The 23,163-nt window shown below is 40.4% G+C and overlaps 2 protein-coding genes across 2 annotated transcripts in view; one reads left to right on the top strand and one right to left on the bottom strand.

Moving 5' to 3' along the window:
• Positions 1-2,604, bottom strand: part of b4galt5 (UDP-Gal:betaGlcNAc beta 1,4- galactosyltransferase, polypeptide 5) — a 30,612-nt gene extending 28,008 nt beyond the window's left edge. Inside the window, exon 1 of the mRNA XM_084552833.1 lies at positions 1,396-2,604. Within this exon, the coding sequence (XP_084408959.1) occupies positions 1,396-1,501 (106 nt within the window). The 5' untranslated portion in view covers positions 1,502-2,604. The remainder of the gene's footprint in view (positions 1-1,395) is intronic.
• A 482-nt stretch (positions 2,605-3,086) lies between these two features.
• Positions 3,087-22,135, top strand: slc9a8 (solute carrier family 9 member 8). The gene is made up of 16 exons (XM_084554186.1): positions 3,087-3,420; positions 4,154-4,338; positions 5,620-5,700; positions 6,790-6,848; positions 11,119-11,202; positions 11,594-11,695; positions 11,971-12,005; positions 13,178-13,321; positions 15,690-15,831; positions 15,928-16,033; positions 16,130-16,246; positions 16,337-16,419; positions 16,516-16,627; positions 18,146-18,366; positions 19,032-19,178; positions 21,016-22,135. Exons 1-16 carry the CDS (start codon positions 3,182-3,184, stop codon positions 21,121-21,123), a joined length of 1,965 nt encoding a protein of 654 aa, XP_084410312.1. The 5' UTR covers positions 3,087-3,181; the 3' UTR covers positions 21,124-22,135.
• Positions 22,136-23,163: the final 1,028 nt, after the last annotated feature.

Here is a 23,163-nt window from a genome sequence, read left to right as displayed (position 1 = left end):
TTTGATGAGTAAGAAGATCCAGTTTTCCCTCTGATGTTTTAGAAAAGCAACACCCGTATGACTTCAACAAAACTGAACTCATGCAGCCACTCCCCACACCAGCAATAATGGCCTCTCTTAAGGTGGCTGCAGAAGTCAGAAGTCTTGCTATATTGCCATTCGAGAGAAAAAAAAAAAAAAAAAAAACAGTTGACAAAGGCCTGTCATTTTATTTTTGCTCTGATCCATTATGCGTGCCCCCTAGGAGTGGACTGTTTTAAAAGCATCAGATATATGTTCCAAGAAGGCCTAGCCTCAACCTGCATGTTCTTCGAGCACAACAGGCTATCCAACCAGCAGTGGCTACACAGGCAAATAGGAAAGGTTTCCAGATGCCCACTTACAACAGCACATTGTATTTCCTCAAAAGCATTTCCTTGTTAACTTTCCTCTTTAGTTCCCAATATAGAACAGTTTAGACAGCCATGTTGCTACTGCTTATTTGCACATTCACCAGAGTTCATAAATCAGGCAAAAATGTAAAACAAATCTGCGTGGCACTGTGTCAAGGACAGAACTAAGTACCGTAGGTGAAAGTCCTATTTTTTCCAAGTGCAATGCATCAAGATAAGCTCTGTTCAATAAAATGACTGATGCTTGGGCACCACATGGAAGATTAGGACCAAATTAGAACACATGATTGGCCTTATATCTATCTAGGCTGATAAGCTGAGTGGACCACAGCTCATGCTAGAAGGCCACGGGAAAAAAAAATAAATAAAGGATGGGTGAGGTACTCAGGAATACTGAGGTGACACAAATGGTGACAGAACAATGGGATGGGATGAGCTGCATGAATTAATGATTGGACATGCGATATTACACAAATGCAACTGCCTTACTTGGTTGTAAGGGATCTCTAAGCTCTGGCTGACACCACAAATGTCATTTAAGGTAGTGAATCCATGATTAATTACGTGATCTATGGCCTGCCAGGAATCAGTCAGCCAGGGTAAGACTTGCAAAATACACATGAGTCAACTCTGACTTTTCCATGGCAGCCAACAATGTGCCCCGAAATCAAGGCCAAAATACCACATCTTGCCTGTGGCCCTACTGCTATAAGCAGTATAAGCATATGCGCTGGGCCTAGTCACACCATGATGATTACAACAGTAGCTCGTCAGGAGAGCTAATTTTATCATGGCCAGGTACGTGGACATTAGAGGATCGAGCTCTAGCATCCAGCGGTCTCTCATCATCGACTGGGAGAGATGGGAGCTGAGCAGAGGCGCATGGCCTCTTCTCTTCGCAGCCGAGCTGTCACACATGACCCAGCACAGCCCACACAAACAACCCCTCTTCATCCAAAAATCTGCGAATTCAACGATCTAGCCATCGTTTGGTTTGACTTACCGATTCCGGGGGCGGAGTAGATGAAATACAATGCCGAGGTGGACAGTGAAAAAAGGAATAAAAGCCCAAGGAATGACCTTCTCCGGAACCGCAAATGTGTCGGCATTATACAGGCAGCAAAAGCACACACAGGCACGTTATGTACAACAGCGGCAGACCAGTTCCGATGTGTCCAAATGCCGGAATCAGTTCAGTCCGCCGACGGGTCTGGGTTAAATGAGCCGAGTAGAGTGGCCGGTCTGCGGCAGCGGTGATCCGGGCGACGAGGAGGAAGTCAGTCTATTTCCGCGGCAGGTTTGGGCGAGAACAGGATGGGACCTCCAAATTTTCAGCCAAGAGACGGCACTTCCATTCCTGAGAGGGTGGTTTCGGTTTAAGAAGAGGGGGACAAGAGACGTCGAAGCGGCCGAGAATGACGGTGCGGTTTAAACTGGCCTGTTTATTCTCAGTGCGAGACCATCATATGGGCTCCACACTACGTCTATGGTGGTGCTTTGCCGCTCCTCCTGCGCTTCGCCTGCCAGCCTGCCCAGCCCTGTGAATGGAGCTGTCCCCTCTGCAAAGAAAAAAAAGAAAGAAAAAAAAGAGCAATATCTAAAAGTGGGCGTTAACGGTAGCTCCTAGCCCAACACTGCTCGACGTTAAACCCCGTAGCCTGGCGACGAGAGATTCAAATAACGTTTCGCTCCAGCAACCGTCGCAGTGTCGTCATAACGTTATGGCATATGGTATGATCCTAAGCTAGCTATTTAGCTTAACATGATACAGCGGCGCTGCTGTGTGATCAGTCACAGCGCCAGAAACTATTCGCCATCGGCAGCTAATTTATCAGCAGCGTTGAAATAAAATTCACGAGAGGAGTCCCAAGGCACACATAATAGTCTATATACTGAGGGGTGTTTCTAATATTTTCTCCGCCCGATCTGTCAAACGAGGACCGACAGTTGTAATTTAAATACAAGTAACAAAATGGATCCACGGGGGAGAATCAACAATCCCAATCTGTTAAATAAATTAATATGTTTCATATTGTACATTACTAATTAGGGTAGGGTAGTTGTATTAGACTGCATTAGAGCCACCTTTGAGTACATAATATAATGTTTGACGTTTAAAAAGGAGTGTGAATAAGGATAGATAGGTTACAGTGGGTGGATTGTTACACTGTAGGCCTACATATAAATACAGAGTTTTGCCTATTCAAACATTTTTTATTGATCTTGTTATTTTTTTACAAAGAAAAAAATGATTCGTTCATTTTATTCCTTTTACCATACACATATATATTTTTTCAATTTCCGTACTGGTCTAAGAAAACTCATTGCAAGATGGAATGTGTTTTGGGTGTTAGATGTTATCTGCAGGTACTTTCCGGAGTGCAAGCTTCCTTGAAACTACAATATCCATGAAGCACCAAGCGGAAGGTTGACGCTGCACTGCAATTACTCATGGGAAATTGAGTACGCAGAAATTACACACGAGGCCGACATTTCCGATGTTTAGTTGAAAGTGGGATTATCTGTTGTTTTAAAAGAAACCACATACACATTTTTAACAAACACAGCTGCACGAGCCGCGCCTGTTAGCACGTTGTAGCTAGCTAGCGATAGTTTTGTCCTTCTTTAAGGGCGACTGCAACTTAGCTAAAGACTACAACTCCCAGGAAACAAGCTTCACCAGGAAGTGGACTTGTGATGACAACACATACATGGACATGTCGACATGAAACTGGTAGTCTTTTTTATTAAAAAACGCTGCTTTCTGGTTTAACCTAATCGGGTTGACAATGAGAGGCGTCAGCGTTTATATTTTGTCGCTATCATGTTTGTTATTATTCGCAAAACCGTGCGTGTCAGAGGGAGCTGACAGGGAAAACTCGCTGGACCTGCATGAGAGAGATAACCACGAAGGGGACGTGGAACATAAGGATAATACTCCGGCTGAAAACAAGCAAACATTAATAAAACCTGAAGAAGAAAACGGACAAGATGCAAACCAACCACAGAAGGATGGGCAGTCTGTCAGGTTTGGGCCAACTGACGCTTATTTCAGTGCTTTGGAGTTAGCTTAGTGTGGCAAGCATTTTGTTTTACATGACCTGAAATCACATATTTTCACATTGAATATATCAGCACACGCATTGTATACATTTACCTTAATCTTTATTATTTTGTGTTATTATATTTTCAAACTCACTTGCTATTTTATTAGGTATATGCATTCTGGTATAACAGTCCTGCACTAAATCCCCTTTAGTGACTTTAGTTTGTGTTGAAACAACCTAAGGAGGATGGTAACTTGATTATTTGATTCTTTTGAAAAATGCCCTTTGTGGTACATCTTCTGAAATAGTTGAATTACGTCCTTTTTTTATTTCAACATACACTGAACACTGTAACCTTCATGAAACCAAGATTCAGTGCACGACTGTTATATTAACATGCATTTATTTTCACTGGGGTACCTAAAAAACTGGCAAGTGAGTGTATGTACAGATGGTCTCACAATAATAAATAACAATAAAATATACATGAGCATCAGATTATGACTGTTAATGCATTGAATAAACTGATAGATCACAAATAAATATTCACTGTGTATTCAACTATGTATTATGTGCTAAAATGCATTTCCCTCCTGCATTTACTCCAAAACCTGAGGCCTAAACTTAAAATGGCACCCATGTAAACACAGAAGGTGCCCGGACATAGTCATTCTAAATATGTTTGACACCAGCATTCCGACTGTCTTCTTGCAGCAAGTCCAACGACACCACTGACAGCTACAGCAATGCCACCCTCCACCCCTCAACAACTGCTGTCAAGCCGTCTACGCCGCCACCCCCAACCCCTAAACCCATTCTGCCCGTGCAGACAGGCGTCAAGGCCCAAGAAGAGGAGCAGTCCAGCGGGCTGACCATATTCTTCAGCCTGCTTGTTATTGGTTGGTGTTTATTCATTTCTGAGTACTATTTTCTGTTGCAATCTGTTATAGACTCCTTTTGCACTTTGAACTACTGTTTTCCAAAAGGAATGTAGCCTAATGCGCGGCAGAGCATACAAGATAGAATGGAAGAGGATAATACGTTTACAAATGGAATTCTTTTTGTTTATTGTGGTTTACAGAGTATGCATAACTTAGTTCTCATACTAATAATGATAAAGGGCAAATGTACAGTTTCTTTGTTTCATTAAGTCCCTTTAATGGATGGTGATTCAGAATGAATGAATTAATACTTCATGGAAGTAGATAAAGGAAAGGATGTGGTTGCACATTGTAAGGTCATGAAGTGCTTCATCAGACAGATAAACTGCCCATTAGTTCACTCTACCACTTTACCAGATTATAGACAAAGGAAATGGCATGAATGATGCATAAGGTTGACAATTAGACTAATTCACTCTGTCGAAACATACAAATGTGTTTTGTCTTAAACCCAGAATTTCATTGTAACATTTGTGTGATGTCAAGAAGCATGCTTGCAAAAGCTTTGTTGCGTTCTATAATTAAAAACAACTCATCTGTGGTTTATATGTCGACAACTGTGACGCAAGCTCAGAGTAACATCTAGAAACCACACATTAGGCCAAATAGCGTTTCTTGGAATCCAAGTTGAGCTTATATACCCTTTCCTTCTAATTGCATGTGCTTTTTGGCCAGAATTTAACATCTCCATTGTGACAAAGACACTAAAGATTTGATGAATCAACCACTGCTGACTTCCTTGTCTCATGATTATATCATTAGATTTGGTGTGTTAATTGTTGTTCACTTTGTTGCAGCCTTTGTCAGTGTCATTATAAGCACGCTAATGTGCTCATTGATACACATGCAGTAGCTGCCTATGGTACTTGCGCAAGGTAGTTTTATTTTTAGTTTTAATCAAGGGGAGTCTTTTATTGTACAGTCTTAACTATCATTTTACATCAAACATTTTGTTTTTGAAATTGTTTTTGTAATAAATACTTTCGTAGTTTGACTAATTTGAGCAGTATTTAGACCTGCAATGAGGGAAAATTAAATTGAAGCTAGATGCTATGCCCTTTAGTAGGCGTCCTTATCTGGTGTACAGTTCTGAATGAAAGCAGCCAGAGAAAATATCCTAAAACTATATGATGTGTGGGCGGTTTGTGAGCCAATCTGAGTTGACGTGATTTTCTGAACGTAAGATGTATTTGTCCTGAATATTCATTCAGTTGTTTTTGGCCTCCCCACTCCCCCCAGGTATCTGCATCATATTGGTGCACCTGCTTATCAAGTTCAAGCTGCATTTTCTTCCAGAGAGTGTGGCTGTTGTGTCCCTTGGTGAGTACCTCTTATGTGACACGTTTCTATGTCAGAGCTCTCAATAAAGTTTTTAAATGATGGGCTTTAGTACGAGAAATGGATGTTGGCATTTAATTGGGAGCTGGCCAGAATAATACACTTTTCTTTTTGCAGAGGAGAAATAATAACGTTTGCATCTCTTAAGCATATTATGTCAGAGAAGAATTCTTACATTACTAAACGTCTTGACATTAGCAAGATTGCAGTAATAAAACTGTCTTCACCTGCATTAAATATAGTATCTTAAAATGAGACAGTGTTGTCATTGGCAGAAAGTGCTTTGGTAAAAAAAAAAGTATCTATCCATTTCCTGTGATACATTTTTGCTTCTTGTTTAAGGTCACTTCAGGGTTGACTCTAATTCTCTCCACTGCGTCCCCCTAGACATGTTTGCGCAGTTATAGTCACTCAAAGCTCGTCTCATGTGTTTGGAGCACAGGACTCTGCTGAAGAGAGATAACACTGCTTACAAATCAGGAAGGGCGGTTTTTCCTTCCTCACAACCTCCTTTTTTGCCCATCTACTCATTGTATGTTGTCCTCTCAACTATCCCTCGCCGTATATACGCATATATATGTGTGTGTGTGTGTGTGTGTGTGTGTGTGTGAGAATATATATATGTATATGTGTGTATATATATATATACATATATATATATATATATATATATATATATGTATTTGTATATATGTATTCACACACACATATATATCTGGGTCTGCTTTACGATGTATTTTCTTTTTCTGTCTTATCTGTATCTTTTTCTCTACCCTTTACGCGGCTTTGTGTTTTCCTCAACCTTTTAATTAGTGATCCGCTGGACTTTCTAGCAACAGAGCTGCAAGCCGGGGACGTTCTCAAAACTAAGACAATAGCTCTTTTATGCTCTTCATATCTAATTCATCTCTGAACTATGGTGGACATTCGCCAGGCATCCATTTATTTTAACCGCAAAAAATAGCACTAGGCTTGCCGTCCACCCTGTGTTTTTTGTTTGCGTTACATTTTTCATGAAGTAGTAAAATATTAATCCGTGGTGTTATTTTCGTGTGTCCTCTCTCTTTCTAGGGATTCTAATGGGAGGCTTCATTAAGATCATCGAGTTCCAGGAACTGGCCAACTGGAAGGTATAGTGTGACTCCTTGTTAACACCCCTGTCCGCCGGTCTTTGCTCTGTGTCCACACAGCACTAGTCGCCAATTTACAATTTGAAGGTGCTTAGTTTTTGCTTGATTTCTTTGGCATGAAGTAAATTTTGAATATTTCACCCCACAACAAAGACAAAAAAATATGCAAATCAATATGCAATGCCGAAATGTTTCGCAGAGGTCTATCTAGATAGAGGATCTCCTCTGGTGTCGCCTCTTAAATAACACAACAAAACCATAAACTAAAGAGCTGCTGCCACTTTATTCATAATATTAACTAGAATATAAAGGAGTTGGCTCAATACTAGGGTAAAATGTATACCCACTTTTTATCGTTCTTGTATGAGGCTGTTCATCACACTTTCAATTGACCAGGAAATCCCCACCCACCCCAACTAGATAATGATCTGTTGCTGTCATTATTCATCTTTCTTTCTGTGTTTTTTTGTTTTCTTTTTTTGGACTCAGTGGTTAATTTCCTGTTTGCTGTTTTTGACACAAATCTCATCTCTCAATCTGCACTTTGTTATGGACTCCTAGTGACACCATCACTGCTTGCTATCTTTCCCCCTGTGTCCCTATGAGCCCTCCTTTTTCCTCCTGGTTCTCATAGCCCTTAATTAACATTCCTTGTTCTCTGCCAGTGACTGAGGTGGAAATGCAGAGTCGGGGGGAAGGGAGGAAAAGAGGACAGGTCGTGTCAATGTTTCTTGCACACAGGGGCCCATTGTTTTTTGGCTTGTGGGGCCCCTGGGTGTTGCTGATTCATCTATGCTAGTAACCAGAGCCCCCGGAGCCCCTTTTACCCCCCGTTGCCACATCCTGTGAATCTCTTGATGGCTATCGCTGTGTCCAGCTTACAGCAAGCAGGCCGGCTCACCTGTCCACATATAGTAAGCAGTAACAACCTGATTGGTTTCACGAATACAGAGCGTCATGAAGTTAAACTATGATATGCAGCAGCTTCTTTGCACGCAAACAGCATATGCTAAGTGGTTTATAGTCCATTGGAGACTTCAAAAGACCCAGGCTATGATGCAATTCCATTATGTCTGACCTATTTGTTTTCAAGAGAGTATCTAAGAGTAGGATGCACCATTCAACCTGTTCAGTGAATAACACAGCCAGTGGCAAAACTGAGATTCTGTCAGTGTATTTATTTATTTATTTATTCTTTTCAAACGCCACTCTGTGAAATTGTGCAAACACGTACCCACAGGTCCACGCTTTACCATCACAGTAAAAACTAAATACAGCCTCATGTTTGTAGCTGCGTTTACGACTGGCACCATTTCCTCCCAGTAGAGTGTTTCTAAAGCTGGCTCACTTGGCTAATCCAGCGGGCCTTCGGGACTGCCCTACAAAATACCAAGGGTGTATAAACCCTTTAGGCGGCAGCATCCTGTCATTGCTCAGTTTGCCCTCTCCTATTTACTGACAATCTGCTGTCTTTGCTTTTGGCTATCAAGCTCTCCATCGCCAATCGTCGCCCTACCACCCAGCACATGAAGAGACAGTTTTGTCCTCATGCGCTTTTCTGGTACTCATCCCTGCTTTTCCCTTCCTCTCATCTGCCCATCTCTCCCCCGTGCTCTGACACAGATTGAAGAAGAAATAGCATGCTGGTATGAAGTAACGTGCTCGCAGCAGTTTGTCTTCTAGGCAAAGCACGGAGAGAGATGAACAGGTGAATGCGCTCTATTTGGACTCCAGATAATATTTCGTAGAGAAAAAAATTCTCTACGTTAAAGAGTTGTAGTCTGGGCTCATCGTTTTTCCTCGGTGGCTGCAGTGGTGTGTTTTAAGCCCCAAAGGGCAGCACATACTTTTAATAGGTCTCTCCCACGCCACAGAGAGAAAGAGACAGAGCGACACAAGGAGAGAAGTTTTAATTGTGGTTTCAGGGGCCTTTTTCCCATGTGGTGATGTCACTGGTTGTCAAAGCCGAGGCCCCCAGGGAGCCCATACTCTGAATGAAGGTCCCTTCAACGTTCCTCCTCATATTTTTTCCGTTATATCTCTGCCCTCTTTTAACTGTGCTCCCTTCATCTTTGGCATTCATCTTTTCTCATTTAGCTCAAGCTCTGTCTCAGCTGAGTATATCCATCCTCTGCTCGCTGCTTTTATCCGTTACATTTTTTAATCCTTTTACAACATATATGTCTCTGCTGTCTATCAAAATCAGTGTTTCTGTAATCTTATTGCCCCTATTCAGCCTACACAGCTTTCCTCATGGCCTAAGAAGGTCAAGGAAATACAATCATGACCTTAAAGCCTAGGGGTTTGTCAGTCAACAGGAACTGATTAGTCACAAAAAAAAAATATCAGTTTTTAAGTTTTTACATTTTAAATGCAACAACATCAGGACACAGGGAAAACCAAACCACTCTAAAGACATATCCATGGACTTGTAAATTATGAGAATTAAAGAGAATATAATAATATAAATTAATAATGATTTAAATCCGTATGTAAAGCCCTTCTCTTATCATCAAATAATGAATAGTACTGTTCTCTACATGTGTGCTTATTTAAATCTGTGTTGTCGTATATGAAAATGCTATGTGAGCTGCATAGAATCATTAAACTAGACATTGTCATGTATGGCAGTAAAGCACGTGCAGGCATGCAGTCGTGGATGGCAGCTTGTAACGCATGCATGGCATACCTTCTTGTGTCTTAGGTGTTAATTGTCATTCCACACCACCAGGCCTGAAGGTTTTGTTGGTTTTAAATGCCGAGAAAAAAAAAACAAATAACCTGAAATTTGTTTATAAGATAAACTACGCTACGGTGTATTATATTCCTTAAAAGCCACAATTAAACAACACCCTGCGGTGTTGTCTCACCTCTCATGCTCTTTTGCGTCTTTTTCCTAAGTAATTAGATAAGAACGTAAATGGCAAATTCAGAATAAGTCACGTTTTTGCCACGATGGTCTTTTGGAAATTGTCTTTTGAAAACACAACTGACTGTGTTTAAATTTTGACAAATAGCATGTCGAAAATAGATGACTGGCGATTAAAATACCTGTGTGTGTGTGTGACGAAAGTCAATCACATTCTTATGCGTGTTTATTTATTTTTTTGTTTTGCTTTTTAGGAAATTAAAAGTGGAAGTAATTCTGTGCATCTGCGAGAGTGGCGGGTGGGGTTAAGTTTCAGGATCGACTGCACAAGCTGTCAAAACTGGCTTCGTGATACAAAGTGTGATATTGTTGACTGGGTGGAGTGATTATGACCGTGCCCTTCTCCATCTGTTTCACAGTAACAACTGCATTGTCAACAAACACATAGAAATAAAACGTCCACGGGAACGTTCACTAAGGCATACCGCGTATTGGCTTTTAGATTTCTAACACGGATTATGCAGAGAACACACACACCCACGTTGACTAATACAGGCGCACAGGGTGCATCATGCACGGACACGTTGGCAGGCAGAGCGTAATGCATGTGCACATGATGCCTGTGCCTGATCTTGTAGGCTGGCCGGTTTAGCTGAGAGCAACAATGATTTCATTATATTGGTGAAATAATTAGAGTTAGGCTCACCCGGATGTGTGTGTGTGTGTGTGTGTGTGTGTGTGTGTGTGTGTGAATAAGTGAGAGACTTAGACATAAAAAGCATATTTAGGTATTCATGTGTCTGTGTGCGTGTAAGGAAGCATGTCTATAGTATAGTTTAAGGTTTGGGTGAATTGGCAGGAAGCGTGCAGGTATTTCCTCTGATGAGCGCCTGACATGTGCGGGTTTGTTGTCCTCGAGGCAACATTCAAATTTGTATTGTCAGATGAAGGGCTGGTACCAGCAGTTCGGGAAAATGCCCCCCACGTCACCCCTTCTCTTCTTGCATGACTAAGTTGATGAGCATTGAAGCAACTTTCACCAGCCAGATGAATACTAGAGATTATTTGCGGAGGGGGGCTTAATAAATCACAACCACGTGTTTTGTTTTTCAGTAAGTGACACACCCAGTTTGCGCATGCGTTCATGGTGCTGATTAGGTTTTGTGGTAGGTAAAGAGCATTTCTAGGATTATTCGAAATGACACACTGTGGCACCGTGTGTAACAACACAGTCCAAGCAATTTAGTCACTGAAAAGTTTCCCATACCTCATCAGTTTATTGCTATTGGCCAGTGTTCAACTCCACATCAAGGCAGTAATCAGTCCCCTGTGTGCTGCAGTTCATTTACTATCGAAATGTAGATTGTATGTAACTTTGACCTCCTTGTCCTTCTCTAACAGGAGGAGGAGATGTTCCGACCCAACATGTTCTTCCTCTTGCTTCTGCCGCCTATCATCTTTGAATCTGGATACTCTTTACATAAGGTACAGCAGACGCCACGTTAGGAATTACTGGCCAAGAACATGTCAGTGGCACCAAAGGAAAGAAAAAGAGCATCTGTTTTCTGTTCTTTTTATTCATTTTTTTTTATGTGTTTTCTTTTTATATATATATCCTAATTAAAGTTTAAGATGAAACATGTGCAAAGAATAACATTTGATTATATTGATCTTCCTTTTCTGAGTTAATATCTCAGAGTTGAAAACAGTTACATATATTTTTTCTGGCTCAGTGAAATTGTGCTTCTTCTCTGTACTTATGCCGTACCATGCTTTTTATTTCAATACTGGCAGCATGTTACGTAACACTGTTTTATTTCAAATGCCATGCCACTAATCCCACAAATACTAAAGCTGTGTGTCCATGTATTTTCAGGGGAACTTCTTCCAGAACATTGGCTCCATTACTCTCTTTGCTGTGATTGGCACAGCTATCTCTGCCTTCATAGTTGGAGGAGGCATCTATTTTCTTGGGCAGGTGAGCATTTTCCCAGCTAACAACCCTGGCATTGTCCGGGCCTGTTCAGAGGAGCCTGAACTTGATAAAATATGTTCGGTGTTCTGCCTTGAGTTTCCTGAAACTCCTTGTTAATGTTTAATCAGATGCTGAAAGAGAAATATTCCTAAAAGTCTAGTCACTATTACTTACTGCTTTCTCTCTGCATTACTCTATCGATGTTATCTCAATCAGATCTCATCGTTCCATCTCTTAACTATGTGTGTACGTGTGTGTTTTTTTTTTTTTTGTCTCAGGCTGATGTGATCTATAAAATGACCATGACTGATAGGTGAGTGTTGACCTTAAACTACATTTATGTTTCTATGGATCTGCGGCATAGCAACAGCGTTGCACTGCACCCTAGACCGTAGCCTGACGTTCACCTAACCTGAAATGTAGCTACATGTTACAGTGACGTTAACCACAGCAGCTGTGATTGGTCCAAAATGCATTTCCTTGTCCGCGTCCCTCGGTTGCAGAGCAAGCACAGACAATAGCTCGTCCTTCTACCTCCTACACGTGACCTGCTGAGAAATCTTCCTTCTTTTCTGCGTTGCAGTGTTTTCAGTAAAATGAACAGCTGTTCAGCATTTATTAACTCCAACATGTCACTTTTAGTTCCAGTCGCCATTGTACACAGTACAGAGGGAAACTCAACACAGCTAGTGTTTTATATGCGTAATTACAGACCTGTAACACCAGCACACAAGTATTAATGTTTACAATAGTGTAAGCCATCCGTATACTATGACGTGTGGACTGTGTAGATCCTGGGTAGAGTATTTCTTCAAACATCTGGGTATTTAACATTTGTACTTTGAGGCATAAAATGCAATTTTATTGTCACATCACTCACTTACACCTACTATCTACTAAGAAAGTAAGAGTGCCAGACAGTAGCATAATCCGGCTGCCAGAGATAACTGACAAAACACAGTGTGTTATTCCCCACCCATGTGTTTTCTTAAGAGGAGCTTGGGATCGTTCTGTGTTATCCTTCGTGCACAGTCAGCATGGGTTTGAGTGCGTGTCCTGCTTTCAAGCAGGGCTTTTGCCTATTCGTTTCCTATGCCAACAAGGATATGTTTTCAGTCCCATTTGTCTGTGTGTTTGTTAGCAGCAGTTCTCAGAAACTACTCTGCAGATTTCAGTGACATGTGGAGGGAATTCAGGATAGGGGCTAATAATGAATTGATGCCCCCAAACAATCCGCGATTTTGTCTAATTATTTTTTATATTATTTTATCTCTTTGCCCACTTCTTCCCACACAAATGTTTACCATTTTAATTGTTGGAAAAATCTTTAAACAGAACTAGCTGCAGATCATGTTTGATATATTTCCTATCTCTCTGTCTGTCTTAATGTTCTGTCCCTTTGCTGCTCATATGTATTCTCTTAAAGTATGACTGTAAATGACTTCAAAGCTGTCTCTCTTTAAACTCCCTAATGGTTTGTTGTAGCTTTGCCTTTGGCTCGCTGATCTCAGCCGTAGACCCCGTAGCTACCATCGCCATATTTAACGCTCTTAACGTGGACCCGGTCCTCAACATGCTGGTGTTTGGCGAGAGCATGCTCAACGACGCTGTCTCCATTGTCCTCACCAAGTAAGAGTCTCTATTTTCACCTTCACGGCTTGTTTATTCTGCTCAGTACTGACACAGTTTTCCAATACTGGCAGCTTTAAGGACGTCATGCAAAGAGCCGACGCGTTGCTAACAGATCAAAATGTACGGAACCACTGTTGTCACAATTCATGGGACAGGGACACTTCTTAAAGACATACTTTAGGCAGGTGCACATGCTGACGGATCAGGTCCGTTTTGATGGGATTAGCAGAGGAATAAAATATTCCCTGTGGACCTGGAAGTTGAACTCACCATGTCATGTTGGTATTTTACTGCAGACACGCAGCAGGACAGTGCTAAAAATAAACACAAATAAACACAAGTCCTCTTAGAAATCAAATCAAAGTAATCCAGTTATAGCTGTATGTGCATCCATGTGCAAAATGTAGGCAAACACGCTGTAGGCTAAAAACAGGACTACCTGTAGCTGATATTATAACGGACTAATTTTTGTATTGCAGCTCTTCTGTTGGCTTTAATTTAATTTCGACGTGTTATTGGTTCCTTAAAAAGCTAACATGGTAACTTTGTCCATTTTGATAAAAACATTTCACACTGAGCTGATAAAGTGAAGGAGAAGCTTTGAAATGCACAGAAAGTGCTTCAAATGGGTTCTAATGTACAGTTTAACGGTTACGGTCAGATCGGGGTGAAAAGTTACTCGTCTGTTTTGAAATCACTAACCACCCCACGCAATATTAAAAATCCCCCAACTCATCCTGTGAAGTAAAACCTGTCCAAAAGGTGCTTTAGAAATCCCTTTGGTGAAAGAAAGCTAAGAGGCATTGCTATGGTAACCAACATACTCTCTTTACGTGTGTTAGCTCGATGCTGAGTTAGGCAGACTATTGCACAATGAGCAATACAGTGAGCTACGGTGTGTTCAGACATCCATGGTATTTGTGTTTTATTGTTTCTGTCTCAACCCCCTGAAACCGCATTATGATATGTTGTGTGCCTTACTGGCAGCCAGTGGGAATAAAGAGCACAACAAAAACACTGTGTAAACTTTTATTGTTCACCTTTGGTTATTTATATTATCCTCAGGGTTTAATTATTTTCAACCCACTCTCACATTAACAGTAATGCCAAGTTGCAAATATCAGCTGAGGTGTAGTCACCTTTGAACCCTACCGGCAGAAAACAGGACAATACAAACACAATAAAACCTGTGACCTATCTTATCTCGGCAGATCATAGAACATTATTATCGATGTTGTAAAGTCTAATCACAGTGTGCTAAAGTTAAAGTCCAGTAGCTGGAATGGTAACCTGATTAATGTGAATGACATCCTGGACGGAGGGTGTCAAACCGGAAACTCACAATTTCCAGTAAAAAAAAAAAAAAAGAAAGAAAGAAAAAAATGTTACTGTGTTGTGTTTATCTTCATGCTGGTGTCACTGAACTTCCACTGAACATAAGGTAGTCTATTCAAAGTATCTCTTTCTCAGAATCAAACGTGATCTGTGCGAGCAAACAGAGACGCCGAACTTGACAGACAAGTTTGACAGAAACAGACATTTTGAAGGATTCCCTTGTTTGTATTCGCCACAGTCATTCTATCTTCTGACTCCGTACTCTTTATTGCTGCCTTATCTCTCCTACTCACCACCGGCTAAATGTGCAAAGTGATCTCAAGTGTCTGTACGCCCCTGTAGAGTAAATGAGGGCATGAATATTTGATAGACTGAGCAGCCCTGGCAGTTTGCTCGCTGTTAGCACCTCGCAGACTGGCCTTCTTAGAAAGCTACTTCGCAGTTTTGCCCAGTCATTTTGTAATAGCAGCAGGTAACGCCTTTGTTTGATAGCAATTACAGTCACATTATTAACTGTCTTTTCTTGTCTGGCTGTTTGTATGGATACCTTTCTGATTAAACTGCAGAAAGTAATGGAATGGTCAGTTCATTAATCAATAATGCAATGAATGAAAATGGTATTTATTTTAATACAGACAATAATTTAATAAATCATTTTCGCCCAAGTCAAAATCCAAAACATAATCTTGAAGATGTGATAAAATGTACATTAAACAATGAAAACTCAATCTGTGGCTGAGATAATATCCATTCTGTGACACAGTTCATTTTATATTTCTGTTCCTTTTACTTTCCATTAACCATTAAGTCACTAATGGTTAACGGAATATATAATCCGTCTCAATTTATCCAACTGGATTTTGATGGTGGGATTACAAACTGCAAACACTTTAATCCACACCACTTTTCATGGTAGAGTGTTTCTGCCCTCTAGTGTTAGATGTAGGTAATACAACAAAAAATGTTGAACAGTAATCTGGCTTCATTTCTTATTCTCATTCTCTCCTTTTTTCTCTCTTTTGTCTTTCAGTACAGCCGAGGGTTTCTTTTCCCGCTCAGATAACGCCACAGTAACGGGATGGGAGACCTTTTTGCAAGCTCTGGGATATTTCCTTAAAATGTTTTTTGGTTCTGCCGCCCTGGGAACCCTCACCGGACTCATCTCAGCTGTTGTATCCTTCAGATGCGATCTCTGTGCTGTGTGTGTATAGTTTAGTGTATATTTGTGTGTGTGCATCTTGTTTAAATTCTTTAACTCACCGGATCAGTTTCTGAAACACTTTGACCTGAGGAAGACGCCGTCGCTGGAGTTTGGCATGATGATCATATTTGCGTATCTTCCCTACGGCCTAGCAGAGGGGATCAAGCTGTCTGGTGGGTCCACACACACACAGGCACACACTCTTACCAAAAAATGTTGTATGTTTGACTTTCCCGCTGACCTCCGCCTCACCTCCTGATTCTCTCCAGGAATTATGTCCATCCTGTTCGCGGGAATTGTGATGTCTCACTACACCCATCACAACCTGTCTCCTGTCACCCAGATCCTAATGCAGCAGACACTCCGAACAGTGGCCTTCATGTGTGGTCAGTGAATTCCCACTTATCTTCTTTTTTTTTTTTTAATCTATGTTTTATATTAAGTTTTAAATCCAATTTCTTAACATCTTTCTCCAGAGACGTGTGTGTTTGCCTTCCTCGGTCTCTCCATCTTCAGCTTCCCTCATAAGTTCGAAATATCATTCGTAATCTGGTGCATAGTGAGTTCACTTTATTAAAATGTTATCTCAACGTTGATATCATCTTAAGCTGATATATGATTGTCAGGTGTTACAGCCGTTCCTCTCTCTCCGCAGGTCCTGGTTCTTTTCGGCCGAGCAGTGAACATCTTCCCGCTGTCATTCCTCCTGAACTTTTTCAGAGACCACAAGATCACGCCCAAAATGATGTTCATCATGTGGTTTAGTGGTGAGATGACACATTAACCCTTTAACCTGTGTACTACTAGGATTAAAATTATAATAATTTTATTGGGGACAAACAAACAGAAACACTTACAGGACGGGGACAAAAAAATTGGCACGGCACATCCACAAAATGTAGGAGGCTATGTACTGTGTGGGTTTGTGTGAGTATCTAAAGGAGGAAAAGAGAAAAAACAACATAAAGACAAAAAACAGAAGAGAGAACGAGAGAAATATAATAATAATACTCATCATAATTACCATAATTACAGTAATTATCATCATTATAATAATTATACATTATTGAAGAGGCAAGAGAAATTCTGTCTACTTCCGTGAACCCATAAACAAACAAAGCAATATAAAAGTAAAGATAAATAAAATTAAATAAAAAGAATCAAATTTGTTTGTCCATGTCTTGATCAGTGTCAGTGAGTGCAAATGAAAGTTCAACTACAGCTGAAAGGTAAAGAAATCATGTTTTTTGCTCTGATCTCTGGACATGTATTTTTTCCAGAGATTCTATAGATAAACAATTAAGAAAATAATTGTTTAGCCTTGGTAACAACTACGGACAAAGCTCCCTGCTCCCTGAGACAACGACATGCAAGCCCTCTCTCTACATCCAACAGCATCTCAGCATAAATTGCCCCACAATTATATGACCTGCAACACACTATTTGTTTTTTCAATACAGTGTTTAAGTGTTTAAATTATTTGCAAATCCTTGCTTTCTGTGTTTTATTTGCGTTTAGTTCCTCAGTTTAGAAATCCCCAGCTACTACCAGACGACCAGAGAAAACAAAAAGGCAAAAGGAGGAGAGAGTAAACTGACAGCATAAACCTACAACTTAATAAATGATAGAACAGCTACAGTAAAATAAAGCATCGCTTATCTTTATATTTTCTATTAGCTCCATTTCCTCATAATAGCCATGGAAATAGTGTTTTTCTTTGATTTATATAGTTCGACATTTAAACTATTTCTCTGCTGTTTTGATAAACTATGAACCATTTAAGTAAAAGTCACTATCATAAAATATATTTGAATCGTATATTACCCTGTGCCAGGGAAATAAAATGTGCCTTTTTTGGCATATATAATTGAACAAGATTACAAATCTCAACTGATATTTAGTGCTTTGCTTCAGTACATGACAGTTTTGTACTCTTTGGGTGTTACACATCAGTACCACATAGTTGGATACGGCGCTGATGGAGACAAATGCACAAAACATCTGTCTTTGTTAAAGACAAATAACCTTCAGTCACTACACCTGTGTCTTCCCATGAATATATTTAATCATCATTTTTCATTTAATGGAGAAATAAGATATATAAAAAATTCTGCTGATTAATTGATAATGAGAATAATAAGTAGTTGCTGCTGTGTTAAAAATGAGCAAGTCATGCGTACAAGTGTCCAGACTTAGGATGTGTCTGCAATGTATCTTTGGTACATCTGGGTTTTGATTTTGCCTTTTGCCATTTTAATTTTTCAATCCTCTGTTGTCTCTGCTAGGTTTGCGAGGTGCTATTCCCTATGCCTTAAGCCTTCATTTAGGCCTGGAGCCCATTGAGAAGCGCCAGCTTATCGGCACCACCACCATCATCATCGTACTCTTTACCATCCTCCTCCTCGGGGGCGGGACCATGCCTCTCATCCGTGTCATGGACATTGAGGAAAGCCAGTCGCGGCGTAAAAACAAGAAAGACATCAATCTCAGCAAGACACAGAAAATGGTAATGGATGAGACACTCGGGTTTCACACACACACACACACACACACACACATACACACACAGTTTGTTGTGTGCATTGTTACTAGCTGTGCCATCCCCTCATCTGCCGTCAGACCTCTCTCTTCAGAGGGAAAAACATGAAAGGGTTGATTGTGGTTTGTCTGAAGGACACTGAATCAGCGGCGAGTGAAGCACTCTCATCACACAGATGCGCTCTTGAATAACACCAAAACTCAGACAAGCTCAGATAAACCCAGATACAGTTCCATAGATGCTGCAAACTACACTACACAAGATTTCAGTTACCTATGATAGCTTTCATCTAAAGTACATCACACCACTAAGGTTATTATTAGCATACTGGGATGTGTTTGCATAGTATTTGCTAGTATTTGCTCGTATAAGGTCTTCTAAAGCTAAATGTCAACCCCTAAGGTACCAGCAGCTAGATCCATCCAACTCCCATTTTCCTCACAGCTCTCATTGCCCATTTGATGTAATTCCCTCTCTTTGAGCGCTTTGCTCTTTCTCCCTCATCTGTGCTCCTCTTGACACCACCTCCCTCACCACTGTCCTTTCATTTTAACGTTTCCCTACATCCACCTGCCTCTCCTCCATTTTCCACCCCGAGCTCATGTGTTGGCTCCTCTCCGTTTTCTCTCCAGGGTAATACCATCGAGGCAGAGCACCTATCAGAGCTGACAGAGGAGGAGTACGAGGCTCAGATCTACCAGAGACAAGATCTGAAGGGCTTCATGTGGCTTGATGCTAAGTACCTTAACCCCTTCTTCACTCGGAGGCTCACACAAGAGGTGAGAAACAGGGAAAAGAGAACCCGCCATGTCACATGGAAGGCCTCGTGGTGTTGCTCACAATCCCATAAGCACATTTTATTTTAAGCTTGTGTTTTCCAGTTACACTACAGTGCTCTCAGTTCATTAGGTTATTGTGGAATAAACAACACATTCATGACACTATTTTGGCAAAACTAATAACAGTTTTTGTTGAGCTTGTCATTGTTATTGGGGTACAGTTTGTTCTTAGTTTTGAAGCTATAGAGGGGTATTTAAGAAATATTTTCAGGCAACATATTTGACACTCAGGAACAAAAGGACTGCTCTGAGGTTTTACCCCAGTAACGTGGAGGAAATGGGCACTGTTCTCTGAGCCGGCAGAGGGAGTGAAATGTATTCCTGATGATTGACCACTTGTGCAGAAGACACCAGATTCAATATCCGGGAAAAGCTTTTGTAAAATTTGAATCCCTGTTTTAACTAACATAGATGCATGCATGAAAGACAGTAAAAAAAGGTAACATTTGGTTCAGAGACAGCATAAGTTTTTTTTAGACAAAGAACCCCTTTGTTTTCTGATTGCAGCCACCCTACTGTAGCCTCTATCCTCAAGACAAAAGAAAAGTAAAAAGGTTTACAGAGAACAGGGTGCAGGCTTTATTTTACAAAAACCTACAGAGTGAGTGATCATTAGTTAAAACTCATCATAATTCATCAATATCAGATGCTGTATGCATAGCATATCATGCAATGTGAATCTGCCAGGGCCTCTGCAGCCAGATGTGCATGATGGGGAAAAAAATATTCCTCCAGGTACATTTATGTAATTTTATAGCCAATTCCAGGGGTAGCTTTTTAGTAACAGATAGTAGGAATAGTAGATAACACTTGTAGGTTTCGTTTTTTTAACTGCTCTTAACCCTTTATGGGGCAAGGAACCATATATGTTATGGCGTCCCTGTGCCACGCAGTGAGGTTGAGAAGCATGTGGTTTTCAGCCAGCCAATCAGAGCAGATCAAGGCAACATTCTCCGGTCAAATCAGGGTCACATGTCATCTGCAATGTCCACCTCTGCATGAACGCTGAGCATAACTGGTTTATTAGGTACCAAGATATGGTACCACGGTATGCTCTAATGTTGTCTAATGTGGTAATGTGTATGCTGAATCAGCGCTTATGTTCTAATGCTCTAAATACATGTTCACATTTGTCCATATATCCATATATGGTGACGGTAAAAGAGTCTTCTTATGCCCTACAATAACTCTAGGATTGAAATATAGAATTTCCTAGTATTTCAATGAGTGCCTGTGAAGGGTTAATGCAACCATCAAAAAATGCCGTGGGACGCATTTACATCTGTAGTCCGATCAAATACCCTGTTAAACTGAAACGCTGCTCAGATGCAAAATGTTGCACTCCCCATGGTAATGTATAGCTTTCTAAGAAATTATTCCTATAAATATTGTAGTTGTGCAGTTTGCAATATATTTTTTTTTATTTATTTTATTTTGCTGCTTTCAAAAGCCTTTGAATGTAATACTTTAGATGCTTCCTTGTATGAGATAGTTTAATATAACATGGGTATGAGCATTTGTAATTTTGATTTCTGCTGCACAAACTTTAAATCTTACAAAATTATGTTAGTTAGCAAGAGGAAAAGCTGCAAGCTTGAGTCAACTCAATATCAGAACAGTATTACCAAAACAAACACGAGGAGCTTGACCAAGTTGGGTCTCTGCAGAGCTGCTGCATTCGATGGATCAATTCGTGTGATTACTTCTGCATGTTCATTTTCAGTGTGTTTCGTGCACATTTTCTCATTTTTTTCCGTGTCTAATGTGTGTTTGACAGGACCTGCTACACGGCCGGATCCAGATGAAGACACTGACCAACAAGTGGTACGAAGAAGTCCGCCAAGGACCGTCAGGCTCGGAGGACGATGAGGAAGAACTTCTGTGAACACGTTCAGTTCGTATGAAAAGAAAAGAAAAAAAAAAGATGAGAAGACGAGCACATGCACTTGTTTGTTCACCTGCCACCAAGTCTATGTTACTGAGGTGTCAGCGCCCAGAAAATTGTTAACACTGGATGGAAAAGAAAAAAAAAAAACATTCTGAATTTTATGAATGGCATATTTTTACTAGCTCTCACAGGACATGTGAACGTGTGCTCCACTGATTTGCTGCACGGCACACAAGGGAACTTTCCTCGTGAAGGTTTAGGTTTGAAGGGAAAAGCAGCGGTGAAGCTGTGACACAAATTTTCTACATAAAGCAATACTAGAGCACCTTTTCTCTTCACGTTTGTATTGGTCGTTGCTGTTTGGCACTAGCTTATTGAATGTCTGCTGGAAATTTTAATTCATATCGGGGAGAGGGAGGGGGTTAACACAATGCTGCTGCAGGCTGCATTTTTTTTGAATAAGCCACAGGTTTGCGCAGCTTTCTGTTGAACTAAAACCTCATCTGCCTCTCTACATTCGTATGCATCAATGATAAAGAGTAAATTTGCTAATGAAAACACATTCATGCACCCTATATATATTGAAGTTTAAATAAAAGCAAGCTACTCCCCCAGCAGGTAAGAGATAATAATGTTGAAAACATTAAAAAGCTACGTTGCAGGATCATTGTCATGCTCCAGAAAATTGAGGGGGGGAATAAATCCTTCTGTATGGTTCAAGTTTGATTCCGTAAAATGACCTTTTTATGTTTATTTTAACTCTCTGTTGAAGAATCTGCCATTACACTGTGTATGAAGCTATCCTTTAAATGTTCCTTATGTGAATTTCTTTATGGATTTCTGTTATCAGGATGGACACCAATGAATGTGGGAAAACTGTTAATGTTTAGTTTTTTTTTTCTATTTATTCGTAAAATATTTATGTGATGTATGTGGGATAATTGGCTCTGTGAGTGCCGCGGGATTAAATAAAAAAAAAATATATATATAAAAACACATTGATAATAAATCATCCTGTTTGCGCTGAATTCTTCTCTGGTGAGACAATAAAAAAAGAAGAGAAAAGTAGCTCCTGTATATTTTATATTCAGCAGACTTTGGGAGCGTCTTACCACTGCAATATATGTTTGATAAATAAATCTAGACACTCTCAAATGAGTGATGAAGGTAAAGCTGGGTGTTATGCTACGTGAGAGAATTTCATGCAAGCTCCACACAGAAGGGCCCCCGGTCGGCCTGGATTCGAACCCTGAAACGTCTTGCTGCGAGACATCAATGCTAGCCAACACACCACTGTGCCGGAGATGAGGATTGAGGAGGAGAAGTGTTTTTCATTAATAATTATTCTCTCTTGTAGCTGGGTTCCATTTCCATTTAATAAGCTGCATGGACTAATTAGTTCATAAACTGTGTTAACTGTGAGTGACAGGTTATAATGCATCCGGCTAAGACGGTGAGCCAGACCAGTCCCCGGAGTAATTAGAATAAATGAAAAGGTTAATTTTGTGGTCCTGCTGGGGAATATATATCCTGTAACCTACAGTCAAGTAAAGCTCTCTTGTCCAGCCCAGAGGAACACCACACTGTCATATCCTTGAATTGCCTCCTGGGATCTCATTAGGCATATTGATGAGGAGACCGAGGGAAGAAATCATATCACAATCTCTGTGTCAGTCGTGTCGTGAATGCTGGCAGTCGGTCCGCATATATCTCGGAGCAGGGCAAAGTGGGAGGACGGTGAGGGAATGATTTAAATTTTTATGTGGTGCATTTGCTATTTATAAACACTGCTAGCGTCCACATGACAAAATGTCACATTGCAACCCGTAACCAGCCTGTACTAAATGTACATCCAGCTGATTGTTTATATCTAAATATTTCTTTAAAGTGTTGAGTTTAGGTAGATTATTCAATATAATGTCACGTCTGAACACTGCATTCATCTGCTAATTACAGTTTTGTAATTATAATTTACAACCAGTAGGGGGCATCCACTGCATTAGTTCATGAAAAATTAATAAAGACAGTAGATGATGG

This window comes from Chelon labrosus, assembly GCF_963514085.1.
Source record: "Chelon labrosus genome assembly, chromosome: 10".
In the NCBI taxonomy this organism is placed as follows: Eukaryota; Metazoa; Chordata; class Actinopteri; order Mugiliformes; family Mugilidae; genus Chelon; species Chelon labrosus.
The sequence above is the reverse complement of the archived record's forward strand: the minus strand, read 5'-3'. Positions and strand labels throughout refer to the sequence as shown.